Here is a 13,135-nt window from a genome sequence, read left to right on the forward strand (position 1 = left end):
AACAATTTGGTTTGTTATATATTTATGCCATTTCTCTTTCTAAGCTACTACGATTTAGGGAATTCCTGTGTGATATCCTCTATCCTGAATATTTTTGCAGCCATGGTTACCAGGGGAAATGTAGTTTCTTTATTGGTTTAGGATTTTTTTTGGTTTTATGTTCCCAACAGCAATGAGATGTTTTGCTTTTGTGCTATAGAGAAAAAAAATCAACAAAAACCTCAAAACTACACTCTTGTGGGACTCTCATCCAGCACAGTTCTCCTTCCCTTGAGACACTCACAACCCTGGGCTTTATTTATACTGGAAAAATGGGTCCTTTTACGAAATACATGCCCTCCTCGCAGCCAGAGACAAGCACCCCAAGATCATCATCCCCTTTTATGGAGGTTTGGCACCCTGGGCTCATAGGCAGCCTAGAAACAGCACAGCTGAGGGCTGTCCCTCTTCCCTCCAGTGACTTGGGCATCAGAGCTGTGGAGAGGCTCCAGCGAGGGCTCTCTTCCCCTCACAAGGCAGCTGCATTTCAGGTGAGGCTCTGGTCCTTGGCTCTGCTGGAGCTACAGCCGTGTGGCAGCCCTGTCTGTATCCCTTTGGCCTGGACCCGCTGACCAGCTTCCTGGCCAGTCCTCAGGTCTGCCTCACTGCTGGGGACTCGCCTGCTGCTCATGGGACTGTGTCTGTCCCTGACTGCCATCACCAGACCTAAGTCACTAACTTACGTTGACCTCAGAGCTGTCCCATTGCTATTGACTTGTCTATAGCAATCGACTCTGTTGGTTCCATATCCAGGCCTGTCCTGCTTGTCTTGCTCAGATCCTGTGGGATGGAGCCCTGGCTGGTGAGGTCCCTGCTCTGCCCCACTCTCCCCTCTCTGTGTTGTGGCGTTCAGATCCCTGTCCCTTAGGGAGCATCTGGCCCTTGCTGGCTCCTGATGCCAGAGTACTGTGGCATACACAAGAAAAGATCATTTCCACTGACCAGACCCATGGTGTATCTGGATAAGAGTACTGTCTCTTAGAGGGATTGTTTCTTTCTTCCAAAGTACATGCTGCCCTTCAAGAACAAGATCCGGCTGTAATTAAAAGCAAAAATGGGCTACTTATCTTTATCAAAGGGTCTGAGTGAAGTGTTATGTCAGCCAACCTGCATTTGTAATCTGGAAAAGTAATAAAACAAGCTGTTCAGCAATCAGTGTGCGAGCAACTAAGTAACAGTAAAGTGATGAGCAGCAGGCACTCTGCATTCGTCCAGAACAAATAATGTAAAACTAACCTAATTTATTTCTTTGCCAAAACAGCTGACTTATTAAGTGCTGAAAGGAATAGGTGAAATATGTTTTGACTCCATAGGGCTTTTGACATTGTCTTGAACACCACTCTCATAAAGGCAAATTGGCCTCAGATGGTATTAACATGAGAGGAGTGTGTGATTAAAAAGCAATTCCCAAACTGGTGCAGTGGATATTTTTCTGTCAGTGGGAAGGTATATCAAACGAAGAGCTCTGATCTGTCTGCTAGGATTGTTTACTTTCATTAGCAACTGGAATGGTGGAGTTCACCTTTGACTTCAAACTTCCGCAAATAACACCAAGTCAAGCAACACCAAGTATCATACCTTGGAGGCAAAGATTTGAACAAAGGTTTACTGTTGCTAAATTACAGAAAGAGCCTCAAAATAGTGAGATGAAATTAAGAACAATGTATGACACTTTAAAAACTTGAATTCTCAAATTAAAAAGGAGGGAAAATGTGTAGTCTTTGATAAGATACCATAATGTACATCTAATCAGGGAAAGCACTTTAAGAATAACATAACTCTGCATTGGAAAATGAGCATTATATGAAGAGCCACTTTTTTGCCATGAAAACAACACAACTAGAGAGGGACAATGCACTGATATCCCAATCTGAAATATGCATGACACCAAATGACACAAAAATTATGTGCAGCTGCCACAGCTACCTTGGTTTGGAGAACACCATCTTTGTGCCATTGGTCACATTGCTCTGAGGAGCCAGGCATGGCCCTTAGCTGCCTTACCTCCTCCTGTTGCCTGAAGTCTCCTCTCTGGGAGAAGATGAGTTTTATAGTGTCCTCCCTCCAGCACATGCTAGAGGGCTGCTGGCCCTGGCAGAGGGACCTGTGTATCTGCAGACAGCAGTGGTGAGGAAGGAGCTGTAGGGTTCAGGAGCATTGGACTCTACAGGGTAGGGAGGGAAAGCCACAAGTCTCCCAGTGCCACCACTGTTTGAAGTCCCCCGGGACAGGTCACGCCATGTCATGTTAAGAGGCAAGGTAGAGTCATAAAGTCTCCTTGTCTGCAGAGCATGATATTGCAGGCTGAAAGGCAAAATCTTTGTCCTGGGTTCTCTATCTTCCAGCAGACCGCAAGTGGTTTATTTTATCCTAAATGATACTTCTTGGGACTCTGACAAAAGGCAGAGTGACTTAAACCCTGCTTCAAGATGAACAGAACTGACTGACAATTGTTTCCTTTTTTCTCTTGGCAGAAATCACACAAGGGCCCAGATATCAAAATGGCAGCACAAGGCATGCTGGCTCGTTTTGCTGAGCTTTGTAACTTTCCCTCTAAAGACAACAAGTGACCTCCCCCCCCCAGGAAATCTCTCAGCCTTGAAAACAAAATCTACATGTATAAAGCTTCTGGAGCTAGAGTTGCTGCAGTTGGAGATTGCAGGCTGACTTTGTAAAACTGTGGCTCCTGGAAGTTTATCCTCAGCCTGAAAAACCCTTCTGATTGCTTTATAAATAACACTCCATTTTCTCTGACTTTAAAGTGCATCCCTATACTATGGGATCTGACACATTTCCTAGGTGTGTTTTCAAGAGAAGACCATAGGAGCATTAAGCCGTGAGAGAGAGAGATCCCTTGCCTTTCCACAGCCCAACAGTATCGCTCTCATCTTGTTGATAAGGTTAAGAGCATCACAGTTTGTAGCCAGTTTCATGGATTATGCAAAGAAAATATGCACCAAGCCATTTTCAGATTAATGAAATTACATTTGCCGCTGTCTTTCAGACTTTTAGGCTGAACTAAAGGACGAGAGCATTTATCTCAAAGTTATGAGAAGCCAAAAATAAAGGTTAGGGAGCGCCCCATGCAGGATTGCAGGTGCGACCTGCAGCTCCAGCAAGCCAGCAGAATATGGAGCGAGGACGCCCCTGACGCGATGGGCAGGGAGTGTTGAAGCCCTGCAGATGCTGATCCCCACGTGCCTGACGATGCCAGCGTGTCCCTGCGCTCACGGAACGGCTCCCCAAGAGGAAAAGCTCCCTGACAATCGGCTGCTAAGACGGGCTCAGATTTTGGGGCCGGTCACAGAGAGGAGACCCTCCTCCCCTGGGCTGGCCAGCCCGCCGGCCGGCCTCCCTTTCCCTCCCCTCCCCGCCCCGCCGGAGGGTCCTTCCCCGGGGAAAGTTGCTCGGCGTCCCCCGGGCGAGGGGCGGGGGTGTGCGGCGCTGCCCCCGCCGCCTCTCGCCCGTGTCGCCGAGCTGTTTATTTAAATCGCAGATAAAGCGCCTCGCCTCGCCGCCCGCCCTGCCGGGGACACGCAGTCCGGGCGCCCGGCGGGGTGGGCAGGAAGGAGCCCATGGCCGGGAGGGCAGCCCGGGCCCCCGGGGCTCTGCTCTGCGCCCTGCTCTGCGCGGCGGCGGCGGCGGGGGGCGGCCCCGGGGACAACCCCGCTCCCGGCGCCTTCGGCCACGTCTACCGGGGAGCCGTGAACATCAGCTCGGAGCGGGTCTACGCCTTCGCCTACCGCAGCGAGCCCGGGCAGGTAGGAGCGACCTCCCCGCGGCGGGGCGAGCCCCGCGTCCCCTCTCCCTCTCGGCTGCGGGCTGTGCCGGGGAGGTACCGGCGCCGCTGAGCGGGAGCGGCCGGGCTCTCCCTCTGTCCTGCCCGCATCCTGCCGCCGCCGCGGTGGTCGGGAGCCGCAGTGCACCTGCGGGCTCCTTTCCGCCTTCCCCGGCGCGGACAGGTTTCCCCGGGGCTGCCGGCTGCGAGGGTGCCGCTGTCCCCGGGGCTGCGGGGTGGGCAGGTGGATTGGTGCCCCCCACCGCCAGAGGGGGGCTTCGTATCCAGCAGTTCTAGCAGCAGAATGCGTTTGAAGCCTAGAAGAGAGTTGTGAGGATAGTAGTACTACATTAAAAATAATTGATAAAAACCCAACGCAAAACCCACAAAAAAGCCGAACTAAAAAAAAAAAAAAAAAAAAAGAGTGTGAGAGCGTGTGTGCGTGTGCACTTAATAAGTCTTCTTAAGTGCCGTTTTCCCCACTGTGCATTTCCGTAGGATCAGGGTGCTCTCCCCTGGTAGCCCGGGAGGTGGGACAGGGCTGTGCATGTGAGGTGTGTTGTGAGGAGGCTGCAGGGCAGGGTGGCCAGGGCCACCACATGTCTGTTTGGTGGTGGAAAGAAACCTATCCTTTATATCTACCCAGTTATTGTGGGTTCCCCCTCCCCACTTTTTCTGTCGTGTTTATGTCAAGTAGCTAAGTGGTACCTTGGAAACTCTGCCCCCCTTCCCCCGTTGTTTGGATTGGGTCTTAATTGCTGAGTAAGATGATCTGATGTACCAAAAGATGGTGAACTAGGTAGATGACTCTTCCCTCCTGTCCTCAGTTGCACAGAACAATAGAAAATAGAAACCATGGCTTTTTCCCCACACTGTATACTGTGTAATAAAATGCACCTGGTATTTATGGGCCAGCAGTTGGGTGTCTGGATTATGATGCAAGTGAGCCCAGCCTTACTTAACTGTTGGGTGTCACCAATGTTCTCAGGAGGTCTCACCCAAAAGCACACTTTGGGCTTGAGTCTCCTTTTGGAAGCTGGACGAGGTGTAAGTTAGGTTTCTTCAGATTTTACAAGTATTGGGTATTATGAAGAGGGCCTGTTGGCAGTCCAGATGTTGCCTGTGGCTTGTTAGCAGAGACAGCACGAATACTGACTTCAGTTAAAATTAATCTGGTTCCTTCAGTTTAATGTGCTCTTTGATTCTGTGTGTTTTTTGCTGGACACCTTCTGGAAAAAAGCTTTCTCTCCTGGAGAGCTACAGTGAAAGCATAGTGGGAGGAGGCACATGGCTGCTCAGGGGTGTTTGCAGGTTCCTAAATGCAACTTCTAGGTTACTTCTAGACACTGAGCTGTTCCTGTGGCTATGAAGTACAGACTGCTCAGTACAGACTATTGCCTTGACTTAAGCAGGAGCTTTAATGGACTAATCTCCATGGTTCTGTATGCTGGAACATGAAGTCTCTGCAGAGATAGCGTCAAGAGCGTATCTAAGAAGAGAAAATTCAGTTTTGAGATTTAATTTTTTTTTAATGCAGAACTTACCAAGCACTGCCATGAATATGCTTAGAGGGCCATGAAACCAGCTCCGGCTCGGAAAAGTGTTTGGAAGATAAAAACTCTTTAAATAAAGGTGGAATATCATAGGAAGTTTTCTGATGAGGGACGCCTAGAACAGGTTCTGATGGTAGAGAAGGCTCCAGAGAGAGTTTATTATGGCCTTTCAGTATAGAAAAGCTTATAAATGAAACTTAAAATGATCTAGAAATGTTTTCTACAGCGTAATGACAGGACAAGGAGCAACAGTTTTGAACTGAAAGGGTGTAGACATAAGGGTAGGACATAATGAAGGGTTTTTTTTTTGTGGTGAGGCACTGGAACAGGTTGTCCAGAGAAGTTGTGGATACGCATAATTGTGAATGTTCATAGTCAGGTTGGATGGGGCTTTGAGCAACCTGATCTAGTGAAGATATCTCCCTGCCCATGGCAGGATGTTTGCACTAGATGATCTCTGAAGATGATCTTCCAGTTTTGGGACTCCTTCCTGAGCTCCGCAGGTGGCATTTCTGAGATGAACCAGTGGGAGCTGGAAAAAAGAAGGATGACCTAGTTGGGGTGATGGCTGTGGCTGTGTGCAGCCCCTTTCCCAGCTGCAGCCCTGAATCTGCAAGAGGCAAATGTGACTGGATCTCCTCTTACTGGCATGGTCAAAGGTTGAGCTGCCTTGGTGGTCCTGTGTCCCCCTGTTGTTGAGAATTGCTCAAGATTTAGAAGTTTACTAGTGGAAATCTTGGCTTTAATCACCAAGTTCTTGTGAGCAGAATTTTCTTATGCAAAAGTTGGGAAGGTGTTTAGGGACATGCTGTATTCTTGGTCTTGTGAAGGAATGCAAGTCCTGCAAAAACTCAGTATATTAGTCATTGCCTTTTGCTACAGTCTTAAGCCTTGAATTCCTAGTGAGGGAATACCAGCCAGTGTTTGCCAGTTACCTGCCACTTGTGAGCTCTCTGCTCTTCCTGGTCTTTTTGGTCACTTCCTGTGTCTGTGCTGATGGCAGTTTAACCAGAAGCCTCTGATAACTCAAGGCAGATACCACATAGGTAATTAACCTTAGTTACAGAAAAGTTAATTGAATAAAAAGAGCATTCCCCATATGGAAGGGCTGCAGTGAATGAGTTTAATTGCTTTCTCCTCTGAAACAAAGTCGAGTCTGGAGTGATCTGGCTCTGAAAACAGGAATTTGTTTTCATGATGCTGTAAATTCTGCTCTTTTCCCCTCTGCTACTCTCTCTCATGAGGCCAGGCTTACAAAGCAAGGGAACACTTGGGAACAAGGACAAAATGTGAGAGTGGGCTTGTGATCCATCAACCATCTGTAAATTTTCTGGTTACTGGTGTGCTGTGGCTGCACAGGCACATCTGAAAATACAGCTGAATAGAGCAGTGCTTGAATGATGAGAGAAAGGAGGGGTCAAGGCCTTTTCTCCTGTTTGGTGCTTTAGAGCCTTGCTGTTTCTGAAAGTGTTGTGCTTGCCTGATCTCAGAGGATGTTCTTCATCCACATCATCATGCTCGCTCCTTGGGATATGGAGATGCATGCCAAGACAGGAGGGAAAAAGTGAGTGCCATGAGAGTATTCGCAAGCAGATAGATACAAGGTGAAGAAACCACAACTCAGGGCTCTGCAGCAGAGCTGCTTTGAGACATGTGGCTTCCTTTCTGTACAACTTCTGGGTAAAGTGAAAATGATGATACGTGTATGTGAACCAAATCATGTAGCTGACACTTCTGTGTGTACAACCTCTCTGTCTGTGGAAGGGGAAAAGCCTTCCTATGTGCTGTGCAGGAACAATTCTCTTGAGGCAGGAGAGCAGGCAGTCTTTTATGTACTGGGATTTAGGCCTTAATTGCTGAGGTGGAAATGTGAAGGTAAAGCTGTGCTGAGGAGAAGCACAGCCACCTTTGCTTAGTCTTACTGCTAAGACTAAGGGGTAGTCTTACTGCTTTTTGAATTCCCTTTTTTCTCTTCTAGGTGCTCTTTGAAATTCCCCCCCTGTAGAGCTGTTTGTTTAATTTTTAACTCTGAGTGTAAAAAAAATACAGCAACAAACCTAACTGTGTCACTTGTTGCTATGCCCTCATGCTCTAACAGCAAAGGCAGATGTGCACTGTTAGAAGTCTGGTGAACAATTAGTTGAACAAACAGGGTTCTTTTATTTTAGGATTATTTACACTGGAGACATCCAGGGTGGGAGTAAAAAGCAAGCACATTCATTCCATGTGTTCAACATGTTCCTGCTTGGGAGGGAGAAAGGAAGGAGACCTTTGCTGATTTGCTGGAGCTGCATGTGCAGCGTGTTCCTGCTCAGAAGACTGAAAAAGTGCTGTAGAATGTTTCTGCTGGATTTACCACTGACTGGAGAAGGCTTTATGTGAAAAGTAAGAGAACCTGCTTAGTTCTATGTTTGCAGTAATGCCAGGGTTTTCTAAAAGAATGGTGTGTTTGTGAGTACTGATGGAATTCACAGTGAATGAGACTTTCCACCACTGCAGGATCTGGCAGTTGTTAATGGTTAATTTGCTGAAAACACAAATTGCACTAATATTGTGCAGGTTGGTATGTCCTGTACCAAACTGTAAGCAGTCCAGGAGATTATAATGAGAAAGAAGACAACCCAAGTTCTTTTTCCTCATTGAAGCTCAGGTCAGCTGAATGTATGATTTGGGAAATACTTGGACTATATTTAGAAAACCAAGTATCTCTGAAGAGAACAAGTTTCCAACTTTCCATTTGTAGGCAAAGCTGCTGCAATCCAGACACAGTTCTTGGACATTCATGCAGCACATGCTGGTTGCGATGAGCTCCGAAGCTGAGCAGTGGGCTGTGCCTATTTTAAGAGAAAGAGTGGGTGCTATTTCCCTCCTCCTCCCTTGCCAGGACTAGGAACAGAGCCCCAGTCCCAGTTCCCATATGGCCCAACTTACCACAAATTGTGATTGACAGTTGATTAAGCTGTGGCTTCTCTGCTGAGCAGTTGTGCAATGTGAGGATGTGTAGCCCTGGAGTGAGTGTCTTGTCTGTGAAGTCTATCTGAGGAGTGATGGGTAAAAAATTACCTTCAGTCTATGAGAGGCTGTGTGCTACCAGGGAGGGTTGCTGCCATCATTACCCTTTGTTTTTTCAGAGTTGCAGATAGGAAAAAGTTGACTGCCCTAAAGGAAGAGTGGTTTCAACACTAGAAAGAAGATCAAAAGTCCTCCAATTACATGCCTTAAATTTTGTGACCAAGTGCCTTTTCCAGCCAAAAAGCACAATGCATTTGTGTTCCTCTGACCCCTAGTGAATGGGTCTCGTTTCTGAGGTGTAGATGGTAGTTGCACTTGCTTTCCTTTAGGCAAGAAGCCAGAACCTGTATGCTCCTCTGGAATTGTGTGATGACTCACACAATTACTCAGACTAAAGGCATATGTCCTAACTGCAGGAAAACTCCTTGATCTGCTTCACAGGGCAACCTGGTTTAATAAGTGGCAGTGATCAAATCTGTGTTTGCTGTTCTCTGCTGTTTGACATACTAGTGTAAGTCTCACTCCAGCAGCACCCATGTCTATTAAACAACTCTAAGAGCAATTTTTTCACCTCTTGCTTCTGAGCTGGCTTTGGGTATCACATGTAGGAACCTTCAGGCTAAACTACCTTGAAGTATTCCCATGGTGTCTTGCACACTTTCTCCATAATGTTAGTCTTGGCTCCAGCCCAGCTTTCATTTCACAGCTACACCATGCATGCAATAAAATGTTAATCTGCTGTTTGGAGAAGGCTGAGCCTGAGCTATAATGAGGACAATAGGTTAAGTTCTGTCTTTCCTTAATGCTGAGTAGAAGCCCACTCAGCCACCGTTTAGCCACAAAGATACAGGTAAAAATCAAAGAAATTGGGAAGGTTACAAATGCTTGCATGACAAGATCTCCTGATGTCAGTAGAGCTGCTGTTATTACAGGATCTCTGGGGCTTGAACACTATTGCTCTTTGGTTGCTGGCTCTAGTCTGTTCACCACAGGACCCTGGAAGAGCTTCAACACACCATTTTTGGAACCTAATAGTAAATGTCTTATGTGACAGGAATGTAGGCACAATGTCAAATCCAAAAAAAATCAAAGCAAATTATAGTGTATGATGTCTGAAGCCAAGCAAGGTTCAACAGAATCCCTTTGGAGTAACTTTTGTGTATATAATTTATATTTCTTAAAGAAAACAGCCAACTCTAGGAGGTGACAACGTAGGCAGTGTAGAGCACACAGCACTTGGAATGTGCTTGCTGCTTCTCAGTGGGTTCTCTTGAACACTCCTCGCCCTGCCTAGGGTCACACAAAAAGCTTTTGCCTACAGGGGAGGACAAAAGTAAACAATGAGAGAAATTGCATGGGGATCTACTAAAAACTAAAACTTGACTGTTGATTTTTGCATCAGAAAATACAGTCTTGGAAACTCTGAAAAAAGTGGGATATCTTAGGTGAAAGAACAGTGTGGGACGTGGCTTTGCTTTGGGCTGGGGATAGAAGCAACTGAGATCCCCATAAACTTCAATTATTCTTTATCTTTCTAGGATTCTGCACTTTGTGGGTTTTGCTACCTAGGAGGCAAAAAGACAGTATGTCTTGACAGAGGCTATCAGTTTGCAGGCTTTAGAGGAAAAAACTGAAAGCTGCTCTGGTTTCTTGCAGGGTAGCCGGCAGACCTTCAGATGGTGACTGCGGTGCTGGCAAGAATTTTATTTTTATTTCTAATGTGTAAGCTAATGCTGTCAAGCTCGATAACTTGTCCTTGAGCTAAAGCATCTCTTTTGAATTTGAATGTTGTTCTAAGTCTTAGTAATTCTCTTCTTGTTGGGCTGTCATCTTTAAAATCAAAGCTGATCAGGTTTTGTTGTTCCCTCCCCAGCCCAAGATGTTTAGATTAAAAAGGAAAACAAATTCTGAATTGAGGAACTTCATCAAAATGCCTCTCCTCAGTTTGAACTCTTTCCAAGAACACTGCAGCAATTTATTATACATTTGTGTTGTAAGTAGAGTCTGAAATGTCCTCAAATAACTTGTGCAGAAGTTGTTGGTAGGGAAGTAAGCTTTTTCTGTATGGACCTCATCTTCTATTTCAGGGGATATTTAAAGAATCGAACTGCAGACTGTAAAAGGTATATTGCAGGGTTGTGCCATCTGCTCAGTTTGAAAATATAGTTTAGTACATTTGCATAAGCAAACATAATTTTGTGCTGTGTACACTTGGAGAACCACAGAGGATTTCAGAAACAGCCTTCCTTACTTCTTACACTGATGTTTTTCTTTAAGCATAGAAATAGCTACTTCAGAGTAGTTTAAAATAAATGGAAAATGGTTTTAAAAAAAGACATCAGGCATTAGAAGACATGATTCAATCCACATCCGAAGTGTTGAACTTCTTCACATACTGAAGTGAAGGTCTTCGGCGCCAAGAGGGAACCAGGTATCTATGTTCTGACAGCAGTCCCTGGAGTTACTGCCAGGAGCTTGGAGTTACACAGTTACCATTTGGGAAGGTTATATACTGTTCTGTTTCAAGGCTTGGCCTGGCTCAGAGTTCTAGCTGCTGTGGTTTAGGAAGATGCAATTATTGTGGAGTAGTTTGTTCCATAACTGACTGTTCAAAATAGGATTTTTTATTTTTAACGCCTTTCTGAAGTCTGAAGGTGTTCAGACAGGTACCTACTTCATCGAGCATAGCAACTCCCAGTTTCTCCTTCTGGCTGTCCTGGAGACTCCCTGGGGACATTGGTTAGAGGACAAAATTTAAATAATGGAAAAAGATAAATATTATCATGTTTTATATTTGTCTTACTTCCATTTATGCTTCACAGACACTGTTGCAAACAAGTGAACTCATGGGAAAGTCCATGGCAGACTGTTAGTCCTCACAGCACATTTGCACAGAGAGAAACATTTAAATGAAAAATACTAATCCTGGAGCAGTTATGTTAATGTGTCCAAGGCTGTGCTTGACATACCCAGAGTCTGTCTCTTCATTTGTGCCGTTTAAGGTATTTAATACTCCTGGCAGAAATGCTGGAAGAAAGCTCTGAGCCAAGGTTATTTGACAGATTGCTTTTGGCAATTAAGTCTTATTGACATTGGAGTGCAGAGACAGAGAAAGTCTGAAAGGGAAGGATCCTCTGAGCTCCTCTTGTTCTGTTGTCAGCCAGGAGAGGTGCTCACATCTCCTGGGATGGCAGAAGAGGAGAGGTTCCCTAAAACCTGTCACTGTCTCAGCTATTTTCCCTCCGGGTCTCAGCTTCCCCTGTTGCCTTGTCAGTGGGAAGATCAGCAGAGCCAGGTGCTGATGGGGTCTTCATTCACTGCCTCGATTGCTCTAGTCCATCTGGCTCAATCCTACTTCAGTTAATTTCAGGGTTTGTGTAAAAATGAAGCGCCTCTTTCTCGTGCAGCAGCAGTTCAGTGCCTTTTGCACACGTGTCCTGTGCTGAGACCTTTCGTTGTGAGCAGCAGTCTGTGTTTGCCTGCCGGATGTGTTCCCTGCCCACGGGCTTGGCCCGGTGCCCTGGCAGGCCCACGACCAGGCGCTGTGGCAACAGGGACTGGTAATCCCAACAGGCTGGCAAGGAGCGGCTGGCGTGTGGGTGCGGCGGAGAAGCGTGGTGGAGCCCTGGTGTGACTCAAAGGCTTTGCTTAGCAAGAGCTTCTGGAAAGGAATCCATGGTAAAGCCCTTGAAAACCTTTGCTTACAGCACAAAGTGTCATTACAACCTCCTGCCTTGCCCTTGAATTCACATCCCCACAGTCTTAAGATGATGTGTAATCTCAGTGGGAAATGCAGATTTAATAATGAGGCCAAGGATTCTTTCATGTCAACAAGAGCCTGGTTTATTTTGCTTAATGTTTGCTGCCATGTTGGTTCTGTTCAGCTGTGTGAATTGGGGGCCAACGTCTTCTGCCTGTTCCCATCTAGAGAATAGAATTCAGTTGTACTTTTTTTCCTTTCTTTTCTTCCCTTCCCTCCCCCTATCTCCATGGTGGTGGTGGAACTGAAATACAAATATTTGTCTTTCCTGGTCTAACACGTTTTTATACAGAGCTGAGAGCTCTCTCTTTATTCAGCTGTCTTATTACTCTGTCCACCTTGAAACACAGGAGAAACTTCAAGGTCAGTTGTCTGCGAAACAAAACTGTCATGAGTGTGGCTGGTGAATCGCCCCTGCACATGAGAGACCCTTGGCACTGGGAAGGAATGTGGGGAGCAGAAGCCTCTGAAGCAGTCCTGACCCTGCCTCAGCCCTGCAGCACAAAAGGCAGCAGTATGGTTATTGCTGACAAATATTTGTGCAGGGCCTGCCTTGTCCAAGGGAGCGTTTGGTGCTCAAGTTTGTTTCCCAAGCTGAGGGTTTCAGCTTGGAGGGCACAGATGAAGTCTAGCACTATACTATAATACCAATAGAGCCAGCCTCCTACTGGGAGTGTACAAGGAAGGGGAAGGTGCAACTAGTTTTCTGTGAGGCTGGCAATGATCTGCTCCAAAATGAAGTCCCTCATCAGTGCTGGCAATGCAGGAGTGACAGCAGCCTGGTTGACCCTGTTTCTGCCCAGGCAAAACTTCCTCCTCATCTCACCAGTGCTAAGTGAGTGGGGATGGATGCAGAGGAGGCTCATAGTCTTTGTGATGATTACAATTTTAAATTAAACCACTGCTTTTTCACTGGAGTTCCTCTTGTCTCTACATGAAGTTTTGTGTTGGAAGGGAGAGGTATGTGTGATGGAGCAGTGTTAGAACTGCTTG

At 46.3% G+C, this 13,135-nt stretch overlaps 1 protein-coding gene across 2 annotated transcripts in view; it reads left to right on the plus strand.

The window, feature by feature from the left end:
- The first annotated feature begins 3,309 nt into the window (after window positions 1-3,309).
- SIDT1 (SID1 transmembrane family member 1) overlaps window positions 3,310-13,135 on the plus strand; it is a 40,643-nt gene continuing 30,817 nt past the window's right edge. For both annotated transcript variants that reach the window (XM_064410322.1, XM_064410324.1), the window contains exon 1: window positions 3,310-3,800. In XM_064410322.1, coding sequence (XP_064266392.1) covers window positions 3,615-3,800 — 186 coding nt within the window. In that variant the 5' untranslated portion in view covers window positions 3,310-3,614. The remainder of the gene's footprint in view (window positions 3,801-13,135) is intronic.

Source organism: Passer domesticus, chromosome 2, assembly GCF_036417665.1.
Source record: "Passer domesticus isolate bPasDom1 chromosome 2, bPasDom1.hap1, whole genome shotgun sequence".
Taxonomy (NCBI): domain Eukaryota; kingdom Metazoa; phylum Chordata; class Aves; order Passeriformes; family Passeridae; genus Passer; species Passer domesticus.